Consider the following 24,372-nt stretch of genomic DNA (forward strand, 5'->3'; position numbering starts at 1 on the left):
CAGAGTTAAGTCTCCAAAGCCTCTTTCTTGTTCCTTCAAGCGGTACTTTTGTGAGACTTTGTTCTGTTTCTAATTCATAAGTTCAGGTAAAGGACTGCACTGCCTACCTTAAGACAGAGCAGACACAAAACAAATATGCAGGGAGCAGAGAGGGAACATCAGGGCTAAGACATTTATTTACCTTGCACACAGGCAGACCCTTATTCTATTCCCAGCACTATAGAGAAACCCCCAGAGCACCTCCAGGAGGAATTCTTGACTATAACAAGATGTGGTCAGGAACACATTAGATTTCAGTGATCTACTCAATAAACAAAGCTAGAATCAAAGCAGACCCAAGATGGACTAAGTGGTTCGACACAAAAGAGCTTAATGCTCAAGAAAGGACAGGCCTTATTTCTGGGAATCTCATCTAATGGCTTTGCCCAGTATTATCTGTCCATACTCTGCACTGACAGGTAGTGATCTGGTTCTAGGAGCACTGGGCAGACCACTGAGGCTCCATTTATTCTTTCTCACAGTCCCAGGAGCTATTGGAGGTAGTTTATGAGACAGTCTGTGCCTTCAAGAAGCTGGGATTCTGCTGGGAGAAGTAAATGCACTCAGCAGCAACTGCATCCATGTGGCCTGAGCTAGAGAAACTATGAGTGTAAAGAAACAGGCCAAAGCATCACTCACTCTGTCCCCTCTGTGGAAGTTTGGTGAAAAGGCCAGATGTCCGCTCAGCCTGAGGGGAGGCAGGGAGCAGTGGCAGGTGTCAGAGGTAAACCATTACTCTCTCTCAAAAGTGGGGTGTAAATCATGAATGAACAAAGGCTGTTTGGGAGGACCCAAGAACTCGGAGTATGGAGGAGACTCTGTGGCCCCAAAGGGACTAGAAGGTGAAGGTGAGACATGAGAGGTATTGTCTGGGCCAGATTTTCACGCCTATCAGCAGACCCACTCTAGGACTAGGACAAGAAAGAGAGAAGTCCATGGTGCCTGTAGCAGAGAAGATGACACCCAGCTTAACCCTCGGAGCTTCCTGGGTTCCACAGAACATGCTCAACTCCTAATGTAGGAACTGAGGTTCTGAGATCTCATCTTCTGACTTTCTCTGTACCAGCAGTGAGCTGACCTTTTGCTCCTTCAGATACCAAGGAAATGCTGATTACTGAGCTTTGTGTACTCCTGACACAGGGGGGGGCTCTGTAGTGGCCAAGATGTGGCAGAAGTTTATGAGTATAGGGATTGAACTCAGGGCCTCATATATGCCAAAAAGAAAAAAACACATTACACTCCACTGAGCTGCAGTCCTGGTCCAGATGTCATCAGGACCCCACATAGCAATGTTGGGGTTGGGGTGGGGGACATCATGACAGAATGGAATCCTACTGGATTCCATTAGTAAAGCAGCTGTCCCAGTCCTTTGAGTCATCTCCCCTGAACCCTGGTCCAAGTTTTTAAATCACCCTGAAGGCACCAGCATTCCAAAAAGATAAGATCTTAGCTGTGTTTGGTTGTTGTGGGGGTTTGTTTTGTTTTGTTTTGGCACCACCAGGGCTTACTGCTGGTTCTGTGCTTGGGGATCACTCCTATCAGGGCTCTGGGGACCATATGAGGTACCAGGAATCAAACTCAGGTGGGCTGCTTTCAAGTTAAGATTCTGTACTAAGTCTCTAGACCCCACTTCTATTTATAAAGTGGTATTGGTTACCTAAAAATACTAGGTGATGCAGAAAGAAACAAAGGAATTTTTTCCTCAATAATGGCCTCATTTTGTTTCCCATTAAGTTTATTGTCTTTCATTGTGAAGGCAGTAAGTGTCAGCACAGAAAATTTGGAAACAATGGGATACACTGAAAGCATGAGAAAAGAAAACAATTAGCCATAATTATATGTATAGCAGTTCATAATTGTTCTTTTTTCTTTGGGGACACAGAAAACTATCCGGTGCTCATACTATATACACTCAATATCCATTTTTCTATAGGCTGACACACTTAGCATGAATATATATCACTAGTATTCTAAACCATGTGAATCTACTGTCACCAAACTGAATGTTTCACATATGTGACATAATATGTGAGTAATATTTTAAAAATGCTAAAAATTATTCAGGGGTGAAAAGAACTAGTAGAGAAGTGAAGGTACAAACCATGTACAGGAAGCCTGGTTTAATCCCTGACACTATATAATCCCTAGAACTCTGGTAGAGTGGTCCAGTAATCCCTGATACTTCTGTCGGAGCATTCCCACAATCTTAGGCTTTCACAGGGGTCACTTGGGAGGTTGTTCGCCCAAAATTGGAGGTTGTTCCCCCCAAAATTGTTCGAAACTTCATTTTTCATTTCTCTGTGACAGTCTATTCTGTAAAACATTAGGGCATCACCCTAATTACTGAGTTATTCCCCAACTAGCTGACAGATCTGGGTTTCCCACTCACATAAGCGGAGTGGCTACACTGAGCTCTGTATAGGTAGGCTTTCTTATCAATTATTTTTTAAAGTACTTAAGGTTCAAACATCCTGCCACCTTAGGAATTCCTTTAAAGGACCCACAAAACTTAAGAAAGTTTTTTGTTGCTGTTTTGGAAAATCACTAAGATACCAACCAATGATAAATATCACACACACACACACACACACACACACACACACACACACACACAGAGTAAAACAATTTTTGTTTGTTTTTGTTTTGGGGCCACACCTGATGACTGGTGACACTCAGGGTTTACTCCTGGCTATGCACTCAGAAATTGCTCCTGGCTTGGGGGACCATCTGGGACACCAGGGATCAAACCCAGATACGTCCTTGGTCAGCTGCTGTATGCAAGGCAAATGCACTACCACTATGCTATCACTCCAGGCCCCAAAGTAAAATATTTTTAAGTAAAATCTCACTAACTACCAACAAAACAAAATTAGTCTAGAGTTTCCAGGACATCAAGTTCAGAGGATAAATCAGGAGAAGGCTAGAAGTCAATCACAAAGATGACAAGTATCTGACACCACAGATGAACAGAGAGAAAGTACTTGGGAATAACAAAGTGCAGGGACCCAAGATAAAGCGCAGGGATTAAAGCACTTACATCACCCTGAAGTAGCCCCAAATGTCTCCACACAAACCCAGTCCCATTCCCATTAAATAAAAATAAAAACTTTAACTCAGATCTAAGGAAAGAGTCTAGATCTGGAAGTGGAACACAGAGATGGGCAGAAGCTGCATCCAAAGGGACCTGGAGCACAAAGTGGGGGGCATGAGGCTCTGTCACTGGGTCACCCAGGGATCCCCCCCCCCCCGAAACAAAAGTTCCTAGAGAGCCACTTCTGCCTAGCCTGTCCAGAAGGAATAAGCAGCCACATCCTGATGATGTCAGCTGTTCCTGTCCAAAATGGAAAGCTGGAATCCCAGTCGGAGCCCTCTGGACATTTCTCCTTGGAGACAACAGTATTGCAGGACTAACTGGGAAAGGGCCTGGAGGTATTTTTATTGCCACAGCAGCTGCAGCTGTTGCCAGCTAAACTCCCTTGCACAATCTTTACATTCCAGAGTGGTGAATGCTTTCTCACGCCGGGGATCAAAGCAGCCTTTGTTCCAACTTCTAAAGCATCATCTTCCTCGGCTGATACATAAATTAAATGTATTTCTCTGAAAGCGTGTTGGGAAACCCCAGGAATGCATGCACCCCAAAATAGATCTGGGGTGCACTTCAGGAAAGTGAATCATGTGTCTTTGTGTCTGTTTCCACAGTACTGTATGTGCCCATTGTCTGTGTTGCATGAATCTCTGTGTCGTATCTGTCTTTGCCTGTGTTGTGTGTCTCTGTCTTTGCATATTGTTATGTGTCATCGTGTTATGGGTCCTTGTGCATGTATCTGTGCTTAGGTTGTTTGTGTGCATGTGCATATTGTTTTGGTTTTTGGGTCATAGCCTCTGATGTGAATCAGAAAGGCTGTAAGTGAGCAAGCAACACAGCCAAGATTCAGTCACAAGACTGGACTAGTTCTCATCCCCTCTGCATAGTCCTCTGTGGAGAAGACTTGTTCCATTTTCTGGAGCAAAACTTCCAGACTTCCAAATATGGCATGTGACAAGGACAGGAAAAGCATGGATTCAGAAGACAGGAAACATCTATCTTGTAGGTCAGAGCAAGCCTCTAGCACTGGAGAACACACTTGACCTTTGGACGGTTCAAGACCCAGGACCAGGAGTGAGAAATGCTTTGTGGCCCCCAACCTCAAATTAAATTCTGAGATTTTTGTTTGGCCACCTCATTGTCCTTCTTCAGCCCTCACACTGGGGATGTCCAGTGTTCCCAGGAAATATCTGACAAGTCCTTGTGTCTTGGGGGAACCCCAAAAGATAAAACGAAACTCTCTCTGTCCTTCCTTTGTCTGGAAACAAGAATCACCATTTTCTCTAGAGTGTATTTTGGAGTAGGCCATACCTACTGAACTATTATTGTGGCCCCAGAATGGGGCACTTAGCACCTCATCTGAGGTTCCTAGGTGGTGCTCATTCCCAGGTCCCCAGTATGTGGCTATATGTAGACTGTACATGTGTCAGTGAGGTGAAAGAACACTGTCTACTGGCTTCACAGCAGCATGTGACATTGTTTCAGGGTCAAGATTGTACAGTTGCAGCGTCCCCTTTATCTAAGGAAGAAGTTGAGCACAGCCTAGCACAAATATCACTATGATGTGCTCATGGCAGTCAGGGGCATGACACCCCAAGACATGGGCCTGATGCATACAAGCCAGAAAAGTCTGAGCATTCACTTCTGTAGAAACAGAAAATATCCCTGACTGAGGAAGCCCTGTCTCCACTTGATTCTGAAAGGGGGCACCTATGCCTCTTTCTGCTCTTATTCATCCTGGAACTCGGGGAAATACACTCATCCCAAGGGTACTTCAGGCATAGAAACTTCTCTGGGTGGGGGGGGCTGGTGGAGGAAGGGCTGAAATATTTCAATGATTACATCAACCCGAGAGCAAGGCTATAAAAATTTTCCCAGGGCTTTTCCTAAAAACACCATGAAGCAGTCTAGAACTTGAGGCCCTTGTAAATCAGGCTCTAACCAACTTCCACCTCCCCTCAAAGACAGAGGCTCCAAGCGCAGAGCAAAGTCCAAGAGCATGATCATAGCAACTGGTTCAAGGACCTTCTCCATTCTCCTCTACTACTAACACATGACAATAGCTTCTCTGAGTGTCCATCTTCTTAAAAGAGGAAGGGAGAGAGGGAGGGATGAAGAGGGAAAGAAAAAAAAAGAAGAAAGGCACCAATGATGTCTGTGTGGATATTTGAGGGGGAAACAGACAAGAATTTCTATGTGTTTGGGTCTTTATTTCCAGAAAAAGGCTGAAGCTGGTGAGAAAGAGAGGAGACTGACTTACCTTTGGTCTTGATGGCCGTTTCAATGTTCAGGGCATCCCTCTCAGCATCGAAGTTAGTGTAGGCCTTGACGGAGCCATAAGCACTGGGTGGGGTGGAGTGCTGTGGGGCAGAGACAAGGCATATAATCCAATGGGCCTCAAACCCTCTGGTGACCCAGGAAGACAGCTCAGGGGATGGAGAGTTCCCTGCACAAGGTTGACCCCATTCTATGCCCAGCATCCCATTGGGTCCCCTGAACCCCACCAAATATTTCACCCAAGCAATGAGCCAGAAAGACCTGAGCACTACTAGTGTGGCTCCAAAACAAAATTTAAATCCAACTGGTGGAAATATTGTTTACTAGTTTTTTCTTCTTTTTATTGTTTCTTTTAACAATTCTAGTAATTCTTTTTTAGGGGAATGGGGGATCCTCCCAAGGATTTGCTTGTGGGGTCTCAGCTGCCCCCACCCCCACTCCCCATGGTACTCCATGAATCAAGCTGGATGGTTGAAGAGAGGGTACAAGCATGCAGTGCTGCTCTGCCCTGAACTATTTAGGACCAGGGCCATGTGTGCTGGGTAGGTCAAACTGGGGTGGCCCATGTCATCTCTCAGAGCCCTTAAATAATTCTACATCCAGGTACATGGATAAGTAACATGTCCTCACACATAGGATAAGAAGCTTTACTTGACACCTCCTAAAAAACTTTATTCCAAAAAGACACTTGTGCTCCCTCCCATATTACTGCAGCACTATTCACAAGAAGTAAGACCTGTAAATACATGTCCAAGATCAGATGACTGGATAAAGAAGCTATTGTACACATACCCAATGCAATACTCCTTATGGTAAGCAAAGATGAATCATACAATGTGTTGCTATGTGGATAGATCTAGAGTGAAGTTAGGAGAGGGACAAACACAGAATAGTCGCTTTCATATATGTAATATAAAGAAATGTAGTAGAGGAACAGGAAATGCCCAAAGGCAACACAACCTGAGAACTGACCACAGAGCTTAGCTTGCTGTAAAGTGGTCATAGATTTGGGGACTAGAGGAGGGTTCCCAAGACCATGATGGAATGAAACAGACATTCTAGTGGGACAGGGGTGGTACTGGAACACTGCATGCATGGAACCTTATCATTAACAGTGTTGTCAAACATAGTATCTACCTCAAATTTACAAGTTTTTAGTAAAAGAAACCTAACTAAGTCTCCTGAGAATTCTTAGAGAGGTGAGTGGGTGGACATTCATTGTAAAGGAATTAGTTGAGCATGGGGATGTACCCGAATCACAAGCAGGTACAGCCAGGGGTTTTGCGAGTGGCCCCAAAATCCCCACTGGGCTGTCCTGGCCACTATGGAGAATAATGGTTAGGCTACAGGCACCACATCCTTTCCCGAAGAGCAGCTCACTTTGCTCCAATATTTTCATTCCCTGCTACCAGTCACTCTCCCTGTTGTTTCCTCTGGGGAACCTCTGAGACCCAGCCTGAAGGCCTTCCCTGAACCTCTCAAATCCATCACCCTTCCTAGTCTTCAGGACCCCTTTCCTATCCCATTTCCAAATGTGCTTTCCTATTCCAGGGAGTCAGAAAGATTAGGTTCATCTGAGTGTGTGCCCTCCTTCCCAAAAAAGCTCACTCCTTCCTTCTTCAGAATCGAGAGACAGTACAATGAAAAAGGTTCTTATCCAGCAGGTAGAGGGTCCAGTTGAATCCCCGTATCACAAAGAAACCCACCAGGAGTGATCCTTGAATATAGATCCAGAAGTAAGTAAGCCCTGAGTATCAATAGGAGTGGTTCAAAGACAAAAAGAAAACAAACTGGGCCAGGAGAGATAGCACAGCGGTGTTTGCCTTGCAAGCAGCCGATCCAGGACCAAAAGTGGTTGGTTCGAATCCCGGTGTTCCATATGGTCCCCGTGCCTGCCAGGAGCTATTTCTGAGCAGACAGCCAGGAGTAACCCCTGAGCACCGCCAGGTGTGGTCCAAAAACCAAAAAAAAAAAAAAGAAAAGAAAACAAACTGCTTACAGAAGCAAAGGAGGAGAAAAAAAGGGGCAACAGTGGTCTGCATTGTCTGAGGACCAGTGGCCTCAGCCACTGCTACCCCATTTTCAACTTCAAGGCCTCCCTGCTCCTCAGTGCCAATGCCCTTATAATGCCAAGACTGTGTCATGGCCCACTGCGGGAGGAGCTGCCTTCCTTCCCAGCCTATCCATATAGCACTCAGGTTCTATCAGCAGTGGTGGTGGTGGTGGGGGGAGTCATCCTTGCCATCCAGCCGCTTAGAGGTCTTTCAGGACAAGCCAGAAATATAGGCGTAGGATGGGAATAAACATTTCCAACTGTGCTCTGGGACATCTTGGTTAAATTGTAAACTAATTCATATTTATAAATTTGAGACATAGTGGAACAGTAAAATAGTTCCCATAACATTTCCCTAGGGAGCTTTGTCAGTGAGATGGGCACAGGGTGGTAGAATGCATGTGGGGGTAGCAAATGAGGTCAGTGAGACAGAATGAGCCTTCCATGTGTGAGACCCTGTCAAAGTGGGGAAAACAGGTCTGTCTACAAATGCAATCAGTGCTGATTGTTTTAAAAGGGATCACACTCAGAGCTGCTCAGGAGTCTAGGCCATACCCAGAAATTTGTGGCAAAGGGAGGAAAGAAAGTGGGTCATTTAGTGCTGGGGATCTAACTCATGCTCTAGGCATGATGCTCCACCATTGAATCACATGCCCAGGACCAACAGTTAAATTTTTAGAAGGTCATTTCCATCCAAATAACCTGAAAGATCTACATAGTATTATGGGATCATTTACATATTCATTGATTCCCAAATTATTTACAATGACTTAAAATTTACAAAGAGTTTAAAATTTTTAAGATAGAAACTGAGAAGCAGATACTTCAGAATTTCTAGGTGCCCATATTGCCTGTGAAAAACAAAGACAATTCTGAGCCCTTTAACAGACAAAATGAGAAAAGAAGAAGGATAAATACACTACTTGGGTGATTTCATTTGAAAAAATGGAACAAAAGTTCTAGTTCTTCTAGAATAAAGTTTTCCCCAGTAAGTATTAAATGGTTATAAAATTTAAGGACTATAGAGATGGCTTGTTGCTCATGCTTGACTTACAGGAGGTCTAGGTTTGATCCTGGCACTGTATGGATCTCCTATATGGGTACTGCCCCAAAAAGCAAAAAGAATTGTATTCTGGGGCTGGATGGATAGCACAGCAGTAGGGCTTTTGCCTTGCATACAGCCAATCCAGGACGGTAGTTCGAATCCTGGCTTCCCATATGGACCCCGGGCCTGCCAGACACAATTTCTGAATGCAGAACCAGGAGTAACCCTGGAGTGCCACTGAGTGTAACCCAAAAACAAAACAAAACAAATAAATAAAAAAGAGTTGTATTCTTTTTTTTCATTAAAAAATATCAATAAATAAAAATAGAAAAGTTCAAGTCTTCTATTTCCTGAACACTGTCGTAATTCCAAAGCATGCACCATCCTTTTTTATATGAATAGCCACAGCTGCTGGCAACCACTAAGGAAGTCCAAGAGCAGACGATAGATAAGCCATGTATAATCATGGCAGTGAGTGATTCACACTGACTCACTGGGTACAGAACAGGAGAAATTCCAGCCACTCACTAACCAGAACGTTAGGACAAAGTTTTAATTTTAAGTTTAATTTTGGGTTCGGGTCCACACTAAACTGTGCTCAGACCTCTGGCATGTGAAGCCTACACTCTGGCTCACTGATCTCTCTCTCCAGCTCTGTGGGTTTAATTTTAACATTTTGCCTCAAAATGTTTCAGTTGCTATATCTTTCAAATAGAACTATAAGAAAGAGGCGTCACGAAAATATTACAGCAGGTAGGATACTTGTCTTGCACACAGCCAACCTGGATGTGATCCTCAAACTTTGCTAGGAGTAATCCTTGAGTTCAGAGCCCAGATGTAAGCCATTAGTACTTCTAGTTATGAGCCCCCCATCCTAGGGGAGGGGATAAAAACTGCAAGAAAGAGCTAAAGTAATGAGAATGAGAAGAAAAGGAAAAGAAGGGATGATTGAACTTTGCCCTCAATGCCCTAGGGTGTACAAGGGAAGAGAATCCACCCAGTTCCCCCAAAAATGTCAAATTTTCAAAAGAAAATTATACAAAGTGAAACTTGTATACTTACATCACCCTCCAAGCTGAGCTTGCACAGAATTTCATGAACAGTGGACATTTTGAAAGCGAGACTGAAAAAAAAATACAACAATATTATGAAGAAGCTTTCCCTTGAAGCACAGCAATTCATTATACTGATCTCTACTTCTTGGGCCATTTCATCTGAGGATATTGGAGCAATCTTTGCAAATAGATGCAATTCCCATCGTAAGATTGAGAAAAGTAAAGCTGGAAGGTACTTTACTTTCAATCTAGAACCAAAGAACTAGCCAGTCTTTATGTTGCTGCTTACAAAAAGAATGAATAAATAAACAAAAACCATGAAAGTATCTATAAATAATTTTTTAAGTCTCTGAAGCAGAAGGAGGTTGTACTGAGCAAGAGCACTGGGTATCTACTATCTACCACGTATTCTATTTTTTTTGGGGGGGGGCACACCCTATGGCACATACTCCTGTCTCTGCACTCCTTTCACAGGCTATGGGGACCATATGGGAGATCAGGATTGATCAAGGGTCTGTCCCAGGTTGGCCGTGTGCAAGGCAAATGCCCTACCTGCGGTGCTATCACTCTGGCCCCTCTAACACATACTCTAAGGGCAACTATTTATGTACAAATAGAAGGTAGCAGGCAGGTCACTTTACCTACACCATGTACCAGAACCATTCTCCATCTAGGTATTGGGTATCTAGGTATCCCCTTTAGGTGTTCTATTTTGTTTGTTTTATTTTGGGGACACATACAGTGATGTGCAGGGGTCACTCCTGGCTCTGTACTCAGGAATTATTCCTGAGCAGGACTTAAGGTAAGCCCCCTACCAACTGTGCTATATTGCTCAGACTGTTTCCTTCCAGGTTTAAGAATTTAAGAACATCTGTAGGGTTCCTTAAAGGCCTAGAACTTGGTTCAGTGATAGAGCACTTACTTTGCATGCTTAAGCTTCAATTGTCCCCCACTATCACAACATTAAACAAAGAAACAAACTAAAAAATTCTTACATACGGGTGGTGTTCTTTACATGACTGAAACCCAAACACAATCATGTATGTAATTAAGGTGTTTAAATAAATTAAAAAAAAAGAAAAAAAATTCTTACATACATAAGAATGGCTTGGCCTTCTCTAATCCTTAACACTGTATTTTTGTACATTTGTATATATGTATATATATATGTATATGTATATATATATATGTATATATACTACCATCCTATAGAAAAAGCAAAACTTTCATAGTGGAAGCAACATCCAACAGACTGACTCACTATTATCCCAAGCAAGCTTCTTTTGCATCCATACACTTTCAGTGTTTGTAAACTGAAGGCATATTTACACCTTATATATGAAACCAAACCTCCTTATCCTTACTTCACTACACCAAACTGGGAAACAAAAGGCATTTTTTTTCTTTTTCTTTTTCTTTTTTTTTTTTGGTTTTTGGGCCACACGCATTTGACGCTCAGGGGTTACTCCTGGCTATGAGCTCAGAAATCTCTTCTGGCTTGGGGAGACCATATGGGACGCCAGGGGATGGAACTTAGGTCCGTCCTACGCTAGTGCTTACAAGGCAGACACCTTACCTCTAGCGCCACCTTCCCGGTCCCAACAAAAGGCATTTTACCATTCACTGATTTGTTTCTAGAATCTTTGGTTTGGGATTCCTGATATTTGTTAAACCATTACAGTAATACAGTGTGTATCATCCATGAGAATGTGCTCGTGTGTTGTTATCCTTAAGAACCAAAAAGGAACATTCTAGCAGCACTAACTGTAGGCTACAAACAGCATTCAATAGCAGATCCAAAACACAAAGAGGCACACAACTTGGCCTTGTGCTACTTTAGGAGACATAACAAAAGCACAAAATGACGGTCCTATTCCCAGCAGATCTTCCAGCCCTCATGCCTACATGCCCCGTGATACTGACTTTGATACTATTCCAGTCACCAGAGCCACTCCAGGGCACTGATTCTCAGGACATTGCCCTCCTGACCACAAGGCTCTTTATTCCAGAGATTATATCATAGACAAAGATAAAAACCTGGAGATCAACTAAAAGCTGAACCCTTAAGTACTGAATGGTTTTAAAGGGCAATTACTGCCATGGAAGGTGCCAGGCAGGAAAACAGGGGAGAAAGGCAGGAGCCACCGAGTAAGGACAATGTCTTAGATGACAAGAGGAATAAAATGCAGGTCTGGGGTTTTAGAGACATTATTGGTGATGGTGAAAGTATAGGAACTGAGCATATCAAAACCATAAGCATGGTTGGTTTGAATTTTAATTTTAGGGTGACACATAGCAGTGCTCAGGGCTTACTCATGGTCCTGTGCTCAGGGATCACGCCTATGCAGTGCTGGTGATGGAATCTAGGGACAGGAATGCAAGGCAACTAACTGCATTACCTGCTGTACTATCTCTTCGTCCTGTCAACACTATACTTTTTTGTTTTGTTTTGTTTTTTGTGGGGGGTCACACCCAGCAGCGCTCAGGGGTTACTTCTGGCTCTGTGTTCAGAAATCGCTCTGGCAGCCTCGGGGACCATATGGGATGCCGGGATTTGAACTACCGTCAGTCCTGCAAGGTAAACGCCCTACTGCTGTGCTATCTCTCCTGTTGACACTACATTTTTTAAAATAGAAAAGAAAATGCAGGTTTAAAACAAGCCATGTCTAACTGTGACTGGGTGGGGTACAGCCTGAAAAAAAAAAGTTTCTGGATGACGCCTATATAAGGCCCTGGGGATGTTTTGTGGGGGATCCGTTTCCTCATGCAAAGAGCTCATCTTTATATCGGGCTCTATTTGCTGAGTGAGAAGAAAATGAACTTGTCTGGGAACCAGATGGGACCATTCCACGGCCTCCCCAGCTTTGTGTGGAATTCATCAGCACACTCAAAGAACCAGCACACACACACACACACACACACACACACACACACTTCAATTCCTAGGGATTGGCCCCTTTATCAACTGGGCAAGGTTTAACTCTAAGAAAATAAACCATCACTACACCCAATTCAAACAGTTCTGAACTCGTTTAACAGTGAATGGGGAGGGACAAGGAAATGAAACCGTTTCCCCTGGACTTGAACATTTTAACCAATAAGTTCCTTCGTTGCTCCACAAGGAACAACTTATAGGACAAAGTTAGGCTCTTGGTTGCCTCAGTATAGCTGCTTAAAAGCAATTTACTTTTAACATAGGACTATGGATCTTATCACTCAAAGGCCTCTCAAATATCACACGTGCACAGGACCCCAACCAAAGAGCCAGAACTGTTCTGAATAACGATTGTTTCCTACAAAATAAAAAAGACCCTGCATTTTTTTTGTAATTGTCTTTGATTTTTTGTTCACTTCAGAGTTGCCACAAAAGTAGAACTGAAACTGGTTTAACCTTGAGATGCAAAAAAGTTGAAAGGAACTAAAAAATTCAAAGAAAAAAAAGAAAAGGAAAGGAAACTTAAAAGTCATTGCTTTGGATAGTAAAAAAAAAAAAAACAAGTTTTGCTTTTTGCTAAAATACATGAAGAACCCTGTTCCTTCAGAAAACTCTTCTATGAACTCGCACAAACGAACCCCCTAAAACGTGTTGCAATGGTCTAAGCCAGCTATTTGTGTGGACACACCCACCAGACACCGTTGGAAGGTTGTGTTGACTGGTTTCTACAAAACACATCCCTAGCAACCATAGTGAATCAATCAGGGAAGCATGCCACAAAGTAGTAGTTTTTAGGGGAAAAAACTGGGTGGGGTGAGAGGGCTGATGACCTGCCAAAGCCTTTCCAGAGCACATAAGCACCCACCACCACCCTCTCATTCCACCCGGGAGTTAGTTCCTGGTGAGATACTCCAAGAAAAGAGGGAACAGACTGGAATTTTAAGCCAAAATGGGAATAATTGCTGTGTGGGGGCAGGGTTTCCGCTGTCCTCCACTCTCCACCCCCACAAATACATTTCTACTTGGCAACTCTTCCTGAGAACACACACTTTCCTCCCTGACTTTATGGTCCTGATTAATGCCTGAGTCATAGCCAAGTCATTCCCCAGGATTCCTGGAAGGTCGCCAGGGGCCTTGGTCACACTGAGCGGGAGGGACATCCTGGCATTTGCCCTGGCTCGTCCCGTTCTGCCCAGATCTGAATCAATATTTATTTGCTAACTACAGCCCGCTGCAGCTCCTGGACCTCTCTGCTGCTCCAGGTTGAAGTGGGTGGGAAGAAACGGGCACAAAGAATGACCTCACTTGGCATGAAGTGTTCAGAGGACTTGGGAAATCCTGGCCTTCATGTGTGCAACTTAATTTCAGTCTTTCACATGACCCACACACACATTGTATTTCCAAGAGGGGCCCTCCACTGCCTGCAGCACACTGTGAAGTCAGCATTTGAGCTCTTGAGATCTTGGGCTTACCTACTTTTCCGTCACACACACAATCTCTCTCTCCCACCAAAAGAGACAGCACACTGGTAATTCTTCCATGCAGCTGTGCCCTGCCTTGCTGGGCATGTGTTGCACAGCAGGGTGCCAAGAAGCCTTGTTCCTTCTTCTCTGCCTATCCTCTGCCTCTATTCACTGTTCCCAGTCCAAGCACCCTATCCTACCCACTAGTGCATCTAGGATTTGAGCCCACTTCTGGATGGTTCCCACATACTAGGTCCTTCTAGTGTGTCCCCTTTTCTGTTGCTGTGGTTTTTCTTTTGGTTTGTTTATTTGTGGCCACTCCCAGCAATGCTCAGGGCTTAATTCTAGCTCTGTGTCTAGGATCATTCTTGGCAGAGCTTGGGGAATCCCAAAGGGGTGCTGGAGATTAAGTCCAAGTCAGCAGTGTGCAGCCTTAACAGCTGGTAGTATCTCTCAGATCTGAGGGTGTCTCCTCTGCTTACTGCAGTGTCTTTATATTTCCTGAGCAAATAGGGGTGAATAGAGCCCATCACCTCAGGGTGGCCTCCTCCTCAAGACAGGAAGCAGCCTGCCCCACCCAGCACCCCCTCAGCACCATCAGGGCCTGGCCCTCTACTGTAACCTCCACTTCCGGTGGCACTAAAGAAAGGGAGGAGGGGAGGATTCCTACGTGGCCTTGGAACTCAGAATCCTTAACTGAGTTGTCTGGGGTGTGGCAGAGAGACAAAGAGCAAGAGGTTCCACCTCAGAACAAAGCCCATGAGTCACAATTTTCCAGCCTCACATTCAAACCCACACCATAGGGATGTTGCTGGCTTCTAACGGGATTGCTAACACTGAGCTCAGTTAGTCCAAAGGAGTTGAGGTGCAAGGCCAAAAAGATAGCAAAGGGGTCAGGTGTTTAGCCTGCACATGGCTAACCCTAATACCATCCCTAGCACCCTTATAGTCAGTCCCTCACCATGAGTGATCCCTGAACACTGCTAGTTGTGTCACCTTCTCTCCTCCTCAAAGAAGCTCTGTGGTGCACGCTAGAAAAAGATTCAGAGGTAACCTCAGTATAACCATCAGAACAAATCTGGGCATCTCCTGAACTTTTATTGTTGACCTGCCCTCACCACCCTACCTCAACAGACTACGGAAACTAGCATTGGAGATAGAAGAAAAACAGCTCAGACAGTGAATGGGCGGAAAGAAGGAATTTCCTCTGATATTATTATATCTGATATAATGAGAAAAGGGGTTCGCTCAGGAAAAGTGAAGTCAGTCGATGCCATGACGAAAAAAGGAAGGGGAAAAATACAAAACAAGTGAGGGGAGCTTTCCATGACTACTGAAGGCTCAGAATCAGGTGTGTAAGGCAGATTAAATCATGTAACAGCTAAGCACTACTTACCTCAGATAGACTGAGCATGACATCAGGTCTGAAGAACAACAGAATTAAAGGGTAAATGAGAACAGCCATGCAAGAAAGCTAACATCAACATGTGAAAAGGAAATGTTCAGATTTTGATTCCTGGCTCTTTGATTCACTTATTCTGTCCATTTTTATTCCCTCCCTGCTTGGTCTAAAACCATATTTGCTTGTCTGTTGGGCCTGTCCACTCTTTGTTCAAAGCTCTATGCCCAAGCCTCAGGCCTGTGAGCAGAAACTTTCTGAGTCTGGAGAAATTCATGAATGGTTCAAGCAGCCCAAAGGAGCCTGGGATTTCTTTGACATTCTCATCCTCAACTAATGAAGAATTCTAGCTGCAACAATTCCCAGCCACTTCCCCTCATAAATAAAGCTAAGGAGCAAAAGGTCCAGCATGGGGATTGTTACCAGATTATAGGACCAAAGGAGCAGGGATGGGCCTATTGTCCGCAAAATCAATAGCAATTACAGGAAGATATCTCCTTTGCCAGGAAACCACTTAAACCAAAAATTATTCAGGACACTAATAGCTAGGCTGCTTGCCTAATGTCAATCGATATAGTTCTCTCTGAGCTCAGAGAAGGAGGAAACGCCAATCTAAGGCCAAGTTCCCTAGGCAAGCCAGTGAGTCAGCAACATTTCCCATTGCTACAGGCAGACCACTTGGGACCATGGGAGCTACAAAGCCAGGTGATCTCCAGAAAAATGGGACCCTGTGGGGCCCACATATTCATGGCCTGGTGATAGATGGACTCAGATGAAAGACAGCGCCTCAAAAGCCCTGGCCATGGAGGATGCCTCTTTGAGCTGTCCTCCCAGAAGTACAACCTCCTGAAAATTCTTCCTTCCAAAGGCCTGACTACCTTGTGTTTCCTTGATTCCAGAGTTGCAACTTCTACAAATGGTAGTAAGCCTGTTCACATGAATAAAGCTTGCTCTTCTTGTCATTCTTTAAGGAATACAATTACTCATATTATCGAGTATTTTCAGCATTCCTAATTTAAGATTGAACTTAATTTGCCGGACTCTGGCTGGCTGTGAGTACTCTGAAAAGTACAAAGCTTTTGAAGATGGTAGAGACTCTAAAGAGGGAAAAAGGAGAAAAGAAAGCAGAGAGAAGGATTAAGCTACAATTATTGAATCAAAATAATGTAATAGAGCCAGCCTGGGAGACTAAGAGAAGAAGCAGAAGTGTATTTGAGTGATTTATTCTTTCTACCATCCTATCCTTTACCTCCCCCAGTCCCCTCTTCCCACAAACTCCCACAATGACCCACAGACTATCAAATACTTGGAGACATAGGGTATGCATTAAGCAAGGCCTCTGGAAAACAATCTGTAACATGATTTCCATGGAAAGTGAATTCTGCCTTCCAAACCACCAAGTTCTGGAGACAGAATATTGCCTTGGAGACAAAAATCCACTTGGCAGTCAGTTGAACTCAGGGGCCAGACCCTTCAAGACAGTACCTTATAGTTGTAAGGTACCTTATAGTTGTAGTTATGTATACCCAAGACCACTATTCATGTACATATTCCGAATACTCAGAGCCCAAATATGGCAAGTCCTAACGAAAAATAACCATGCTTAAGGTTTTCAGTACATCTTTCCAGTTAAATTCTATACAGGCATGTTATATGAAATCCTGGAATGTAACATTTGTGGTAACAAGGAAATAGCCAAGGACCAGTGCAATAAAATTCAAGATCTGGCCCACTGAACCGAGCTTATCATGGCGGGGAGAAGAGAGGATTCTGAGACCATAGAGGAGGAAAGTATGGAATCCTATATGAACAGTATTGAAAATTGCGGCTATTAAAGAAAAACATTAAAATAATAAAATAACGCTAGTTGGACATTAGTGAGGATGGGTATCCGTAGACATGCCCCCAAGCACACTGCAATTTGTGCTAATTAACCAACCAGTAGGCACCACGTCTGGTATGCGCAGACACAAGCCTTTTCAGCCATATTTTTAGGCCAATAAGGAAATGAAGGTTTCCCAGTACCTTTCCCAACAGCTCAGGGACTGAAACACAGCCTCAGGGAGGGGCAGGAAGAATTAGCTATAAGAATTGGGGTGAGGGTGGAGACTACCCTGTGCCACACCTTGGTCGTTCCAGAGTCACGAGTCACCCCAGTAACGGAGCATAATGACTGTCCCCCCAGAACCTCCAGGACCACTTCCTTTCTGGTGCAAAAAGTGGTCCAGCAGGTGGGAGCCCTGCAGACTCCGAGATCAGCATCTGGGGAGCTTCTTCACTTTTCTTTTGTTGAGGGGAAGTCCTCCCAATGCTCCCACTTGGTAAGAAGGACTCAAGCTCTCTCCGTGTCCATGGTGCGTGATGTAAAGTGACTTGAAACCGATGAGGACTGCCTTTCTAAGAGGGTCCTGAAAGTCTGTGAAACTTAGAAATTCTCCGCTGCTCCCCTTTTGGCTCCCCGGGCCACACCCAGACATTCTCTGCAGCTGCCAGGACGCGTCTGGAATGCGGGGCCCCCGGCTGGCTCGCTCCACGCCCTCCTCCGCGCCCCTTGCAAACTTGGGCTGAAGAGGGGGTTCCTCCCTGTACCCCCCAGATCCCTGATCCCCCCCCCTCATCGCTGCTCCCCTCTTTGCAGAGTCCCCGAAACAGAAAAGGCTACCCCAACCAACCCTAGTCCGGACCGCACCTCCAAAACCATGCAACCAGACTCCTACGTTCTCTGGATGCCACTTTCTGCGCCCTGGAGGTCTCAGTCTGGCGACCCCTGTCCTGGATGACCCCCCTACAAGGAACCCCCTTTTGATGCACCTCCTTACCTGGGCCAGCGAGCAGAGCGTAACTGCAAGCGGAGCAGAGCAGGGCTGCGGGCCGGGGTGGGGCTTTATAGGCGCCACGTCCGTCCCGCCCCATGCCCACCCCACCCGCTGACTCACCCTCCGCGCCCGCCCCGGGCCGCCTCGCCCTGGAAGGTTCCCGGAGCCGCCGCCCAGTCCAGCCCCCGCCGAGGCCCGCTCTCTCAGCTCGACGGGGGGACCCGCGGCCTCCTAACTGAAGTGCCACGTTTAATCCTCAGTGGTGGACACTGTGGTCCCGAAATCATTTCCCGAGGCTCCTGGCACTTTCTCCCTTCCCGTGCATGCTTCTGAACCCCCACTCCTGCCCCCCCCCCGAGACACCCCTACTCTTACCCCCCCTAACAGCTGGCCGCCTACACCATCTGCAAAGAAGCCTCACCTCTTGCCCACAAGTCTTGCTTGGAGACTCGCCAAGTCTTGCAACTATGAAGACTGACCCACTGAGAGGTTGCAGTTGGCAGGGAGCTTAAGCTCCAGTTTTAGGGTGCGGATGGGGCAGGGAAGGAGAAGACAAGATCAGTTCCTGAGACCTCAGGTTCTTAGGCCTTGCTGGGGTCCTGGTGCCCATGAATGCCACTAGGTTCTCTTTTCACCTCTGTTTTTCATACTCGACCCCTTGCTTGCTAAACCCACTCCCTCTGCTCTCTTTTGTGGCTTTATTCCCCCACTATCCCGCATTGATTTTTTTTTTTTTTTGCCTGCCTCGTAGGTAAATGTGGGTGTCTGTTCAGGTACTACAGTGTTGGCGACAGACTCCACACCCCTGGACTATTTGTTCGAATTTCTAAGACACTGAATCCCTCTTTTCACACGCTCTCCCTGCACCTACTTACACTGGATTTTTTTGTTTGTTTGTTTGTTTGTTTTAATCTTCCAGCTCTTCACCTTCTATGCTTTTCAGTCCTACTCAACCGTGCCTCTTTGCACTCTTTGCACTCCTGGGAATCCGAATTTGTTGGCAAGGCGTGTTGCTTCCTTGCTCACCCCACTGTCTGACTGCAAAGTCCAGACTTCACCTCAGAGTAGGCTGCTGTCTATCCCTTTAGGCATAGAAAATAAAGCAACTCTAAGAGAAAGTACAGTAGGCAGGACTACTTACAAATGGTCAATAGTTCTATTTCTGGAACCACTTAGGATTCCTAAAGCCCCAGGAATGATCCTTGTGTACAGAGTAAGACCTAGCTAAGTATTACTGGATGTGGCCCCCAAACTAAACAATAAATAAACAATATAGAAAACAAAGCAGTTCTTTGGATACTTTTTGTTTGTTATGCCTAACCATGGCTATACTTCTGGAGGTGCTCAGGAGACCATATGGAATGTCGGAGATCAAACTCGAGTCAGCCACGTGCAAAGCAAATGCCCTACCCCCTGTAGTATCGCTCGAGCCCCTAGATATAATTCTTAGTTCACATTTATAGCTTAACATGAGCTAAAAGTATGTACTGGGGGAACACAGTAGATTCTAAGAGGGAATTCTATCTTTTCAGCTTCTTAGGCCACATTCTCTCATTTCAAGTTGTTTCTTCTTCTTCTTCTTCTTCTTCTTCTTCTTCTTCTTCTTCTTCTTCTTCTTCTTCTTCTTCTTTCTTCTTCTTCTTCTTCCTTCTTCCTCTTCTCTTCCTCCTTTTCCTCCTCCTCCTTTTCTCCTCCTCTTCCTCTTCCTCCTCTTCTTTCTCCTCCTCCCTTTTCTCCTCCTCCTCTTCTTCTGTTCCTCTTTCTCCTCCTCTTCTACCCCTTCCTCCTCCTCCCTCTCTTTCTCCTCCTCCTCCTCCTCCTCTTCTTCTTCTTCTTCTTTGTTTGGGGGGGTGTTAAAAATTGCTCCTGGCAGGCTTGGGGACCATATGGAATGCCAGGGATCGAACCCGGATCCATTATGGGTTGGCTGCATGCAAGACAAATGCCCTGCTGTTGTGCTATCACTCCAGCCCCCAAAGGGCTTCTTTAACCTAGATAATAGAGAAATAAAAGAAACTGAGTTGTAACCACACCCACAATCAGAATCACCATGTTCACACCAGGCCAGCTCCATAGACTCGTTCTTTCCTTGAACAATATATAAACCAAACTATGAGAAGTCATGGATACACCAGCCATGGCGGCAATCTCAAGAGGAGAAGGCAGGCCAACCCCCGCCCTGCTGAGTCACACCTGCTGCATTCATCACCCATAATTACCGTTATCCTGAGGCACTGATTCATCACCCCTCTATTACTCTCTTCAGGGATACCAATCTGACAAAACTTCAGGTACACTGGTTTTTGAACTGATGTCACCAGGGCTTTTTTCGAGTGTGGGCACCCTTTTCCCACATTCTCCTTCTTCCAGGAGGCCTAGAATCTGAGAACACGCTCCACAAAAACTACAATATCATAATAGTGCTTTGAATTGTTGAACAACTTTATTTGTTTGATGCTGTCATTCCTATAGGAACACACCTATTTAACAGAATGGACAGCTAACAAGAGCTTACTAAAACTTCTGCCATTGTATTAATGAAGTCAATACAATTGGAGATACAATAATTTTAACAAATGTTCTATCTACTGTACTTTATCTTTCATTTTTGTTGTTGTTGTTTTTTTGTTTTGTTTTGGGGCCACACCCAGTGATGCTCAGTTACTGCTGGTTATGCACTCAGAAATCACTCCTGGCTTGGGGGACCATATGGAACTTTGGAGATCCAACTAAGGTCTGTCCTGGGTCAGCCGAGTGCAAGGCAAACGCCCTACCACTGTGCTATTGCTCTGGTCCTTTTATCTTTATTTTTTAAAACAACAAAAAAATCTTTCTTATCTACTTTCTTTTTCTTTTTTTTCTTTCTGTTTTTAAAAAATAACTTTGATCTCACTAATCAGAAAACAAATGTATTTTGGTGAACTATGTCAGCTATGTGATGCTTTTCTTTAAATAAAGTATTTTTGTAAATAAGAGAAAAACTTCAAAGCACCCTAAGTTTTTGTTTTTATCTTAATTATGCAACAAACTCAAACATACAGATCTCTGCTATTTGGAGTAGCTGTTACAGAACTTTATACGGGTGTTATTGTTTTTTTTTTGGGGGGGGGTCACACCCAGTAGCGCTCATGGGTTACTCCTGGCTCTGCACTCAGAAATAACCCTTGGCAGACTCGGGGAACCATATGGAATGTCGGGATTCAAACCACCTTCCATACTGGGCTGACTGCTACAAGGCAAACTCCCTACTGCTGTGCTATCTCTCTAGCTCCCTATATGGGTATAATTGTTAAAAGGAACCTATCAAAGTCACAAATTGGGTCTTTGTGGGATCAATGAGAGTTGACTACAACTCAGGCTTGTTCCACTGTACCACAAAGTTCCCCCAAAACCCACAGGAGTGATCCCCGAGTGCACAGCCAGGAGTAAGTCCTGGGCATAACCAGGTGTGTGCCTCCTCTCACTCCTGCCAGTTTGCTATTTGTGTCAATTCTGCTAGTAGCAAAAAACTTCAGAATCTCTTAGGGCAGAGATTTTTTGTGTGTGTGTGTGGTTTTTGGGCAGTGCTCAGGGGTTACTCCTGGCTCCATGCTCAGAAATTGCTCCTGGCAGGCATGGGGGAACATATGGGATGCCGGGATTCGAACCGATGACCTTCTGCATGAAAGGCAAACCCCTTACCTTCATGCTATCTCTCCGGCCCCTTAGGGCAGAGATTTTACACACATACATCCATACACGCATACACAGAGATCATAGGAGAAAGTTTAATGCCTCTGACCTCAAGTTATTTGTTATGTATATTCTCCCAAAGAGCCTCTATTTTATTTTCTCACTTTATTTGTTGCGGCCTGACACTCCTAAGTGCCTATATTGCTACTTTGTGCATTTACTAGTATATACCCTGGTACACTTATTTATAGTGTCAGAATAGGAAACCATCTTAAGAACTTTACTTGCTATTCCAGATGAAGAAACTGGGACCCAAATACAAATCCTGTATCATCATCAGAGATTAAATAATACACTGTCTAATTTATTTCACTTCATTATTATTGTGTGTGTGTGTGTGTGTGGTTTTGGGGTCACACCCGGCAGTGCACAGGGGTTATTTCTGGCTCCAGGCTCAGAAATTGCTGCTGGCAGGCACAGAAATTGGTCCATATGGGGCGCCGGGATTCGAACCGATGACCTCCTGCATGAAACGCCTTACCTCCATGCTATCTTTCTGGCCCCTCACTTCATTATTTTTAAGAAATTGTTGCTGGTGGGGCCGGAGCGATAGCACAGTGGTAATGTGTGTGTTTACAGTCAATACAGGACAGACGGTGGTTAAAATCCCGGCATCCCATATGATGCCCCGAGCCTGCCAGGAGTAACTTCTAAACACAGAGCCAGGAGTAGCCCCTGAGCACAGTTGGATGTGGCCCCCCAAAAAAACAAAGCAAAACATTTTTTGATTGTATCTTTATGGTTTTCTAGGTACATTATCCTGTTATTAGCATAGTGATTGTCCACATTTTATTAAAATTTATTATTTATTTTATTTATTTTATTTTATTTATTTATTATTTTATTAAAATTTATTATTTATTTATTTATTTATTTATTATTTATTTTTCTTGTCTCAGTGCTATGGCTAGGACCTCATGTTCTATGATATTCTATGTTAATTAATAATAGCTCCCTCTCTTGTTGAGAAAAAGCTTTCACTTTTCCACTGCTGAGTATCATATCAGCTCTTGGTTTGCTGATATACTCTTACTATGTTGAGATAAATTTCTTCAATCCACATTTATCATCAACGGATGCTGCATTTTGTGAAGTTTTCTCTGCATTCATGAATATAATTGTGATTTTAAAAAAAAATCTTATTCTTGCTTGATGTAGTATATAACACATTAATTGATCTGCATAGGCGGAATCATCCTTGCCTTGGAATAAATCCTACTTGATCATGATGTCTATGCTTTTTTTTTTTTTATTTTAAATTGGGAACGCTTCACGAATTTGCGTGTCATCCTTGCTCAGGGGCCATGCTAATCTTCTCTGTATCATTCCAATTTTAGTATATGTGCTGCTGAAGCAAGCACAATGTCTATGCTTTTAATGCATTGTTGAATTTGGTCTACTAAGATTTTATTGGGATCTTTGCATCTATGTTCATCAGAACTAGCTATTGGTCTTTAGTTTTTGTTTTGTTTTGTTTTGTTTTGTTTTGTGTGTGTGGGTGCTGTCTCTATCTGCATTTGATACCAGGGTAATTCTGATCCCATAGAAACTTAAAAAATTCCCATTTTTGCAATATTTTGGAAGGACTTGAAAAGGTATTCTTTGACACTATGGTAGAACCCACTAATATAACCATCTAGATATAGGTTTTTGTTTTCGAATAAATTATTTTTATTACTATTTTATTTAACTTACTTGTAATTGGCCTGCTCAGGCTTTCTATTTCATCTTGAGTCAGTGTTGGGAAGTCGTAATGATTCAAAATTCATTTTTTTTCCTGAAATTCTTCACTTTGGCAGCGTAAAGTTGTTCATAGTAGTCTCATGGTTCTTTGTGTTTCTTTGCTATCTACTTTAACTCTTTCCCCTTTCAGTTCTGATCTGCTAAGTAAAGTTTTCTCTCTCTTTTAAATTTTATAATCTAAATATGGGTTTGTCAGTCTTTATTCTTTCAAAGAACCAGCTGTTGGCTTCGCTACGGTGCTCAGCAGACCAGGGATTCCTGTCTGGTGATTCTCAACTCACCAAACTCTCAGTTCAATGTTAGGCCCAAGGTTTCAGTGCTGCTCAGGCTGTGCAGTGCCAGGGATTATCTGCGCCAATCTTGCAGTTCAGGGGTCTTCAGATATGTACCCAGTCATGTGCCCAGTGATGTTTAGGTGGTCCCAGGTATGGAATTGAGGTCAGCACATTAAAGACACATTTCTTAATCCAGCCACTCACTTATCTTTTCTAGTATCTGTTTATCTCTTCTTTATCTCTACTCTAGTTTTTATTATTTCCTTCCTATTGGTGCCATGGGTTTCATTTTCTTTCTTATCATCATTAATATTAGGCAACATGGTTTGCAATTCTATAATATTTATGTTTTAGGCATGCAATGTTATTACCTCACAACCACCATTAGATAACCAATATCCCTCTTTGCTGTCCCCAGGTCCACTCTTAATCATTACCTCCCTCTCTAGCTGAAC

General features: G+C 44.0%; 1 protein-coding gene and 1 non-coding gene across 3 annotated transcripts in view; both read right to left on the minus strand.

The window, feature by feature from the left end:
* The window catches only part of ANXA2 (annexin A2), a 41,527-nt gene extending 23,178 nt beyond the window's left edge, over positions 1–18,349 (minus strand). Inside the window, exons 1-3 of one of the 2 annotated variants that reach the window (XM_049773699.1) lie at positions 18,288–18,349; positions 9,562–9,622; positions 5,385–5,484 (exon numbers count right to left, since the gene is read on the minus strand). In XM_049773699.1, the coding sequence (XP_049629656.1) occupies positions 5,385–5,484; positions 9,562–9,609 (148 nt within the window). In that variant the 5' untranslated portion in view covers positions 9,610–9,622; positions 18,288–18,349. Of the gene's footprint in view, positions 1–5,384; positions 5,485–9,561; positions 9,623–18,170; positions 18,211–18,287 lie in introns of those variants that run through there. The other variant, XM_049773698.1, reaches the window with a different exon arrangement.
* A 4,804-nt stretch (positions 18,350–23,153) lies between these two features.
* Positions 23,154–23,260, minus strand: LOC126010566 (U6 spliceosomal RNA). The gene has a single exon (XR_007496588.1). It is a non-coding gene; the product is annotated as a U6 spliceosomal RNA (small nuclear RNA).
* Between the last annotated feature and the right edge of the window lie 1,112 nt (positions 23,261–24,372).

The sequence above is a fragment of the Suncus etruscus genome, chromosome 5 (genome assembly GCF_024139225.1).
Source record: "Suncus etruscus isolate mSunEtr1 chromosome 5, mSunEtr1.pri.cur, whole genome shotgun sequence".
Taxonomy (NCBI): Eukaryota; Metazoa; Chordata; class Mammalia; order Eulipotyphla; family Soricidae; genus Suncus; species Suncus etruscus.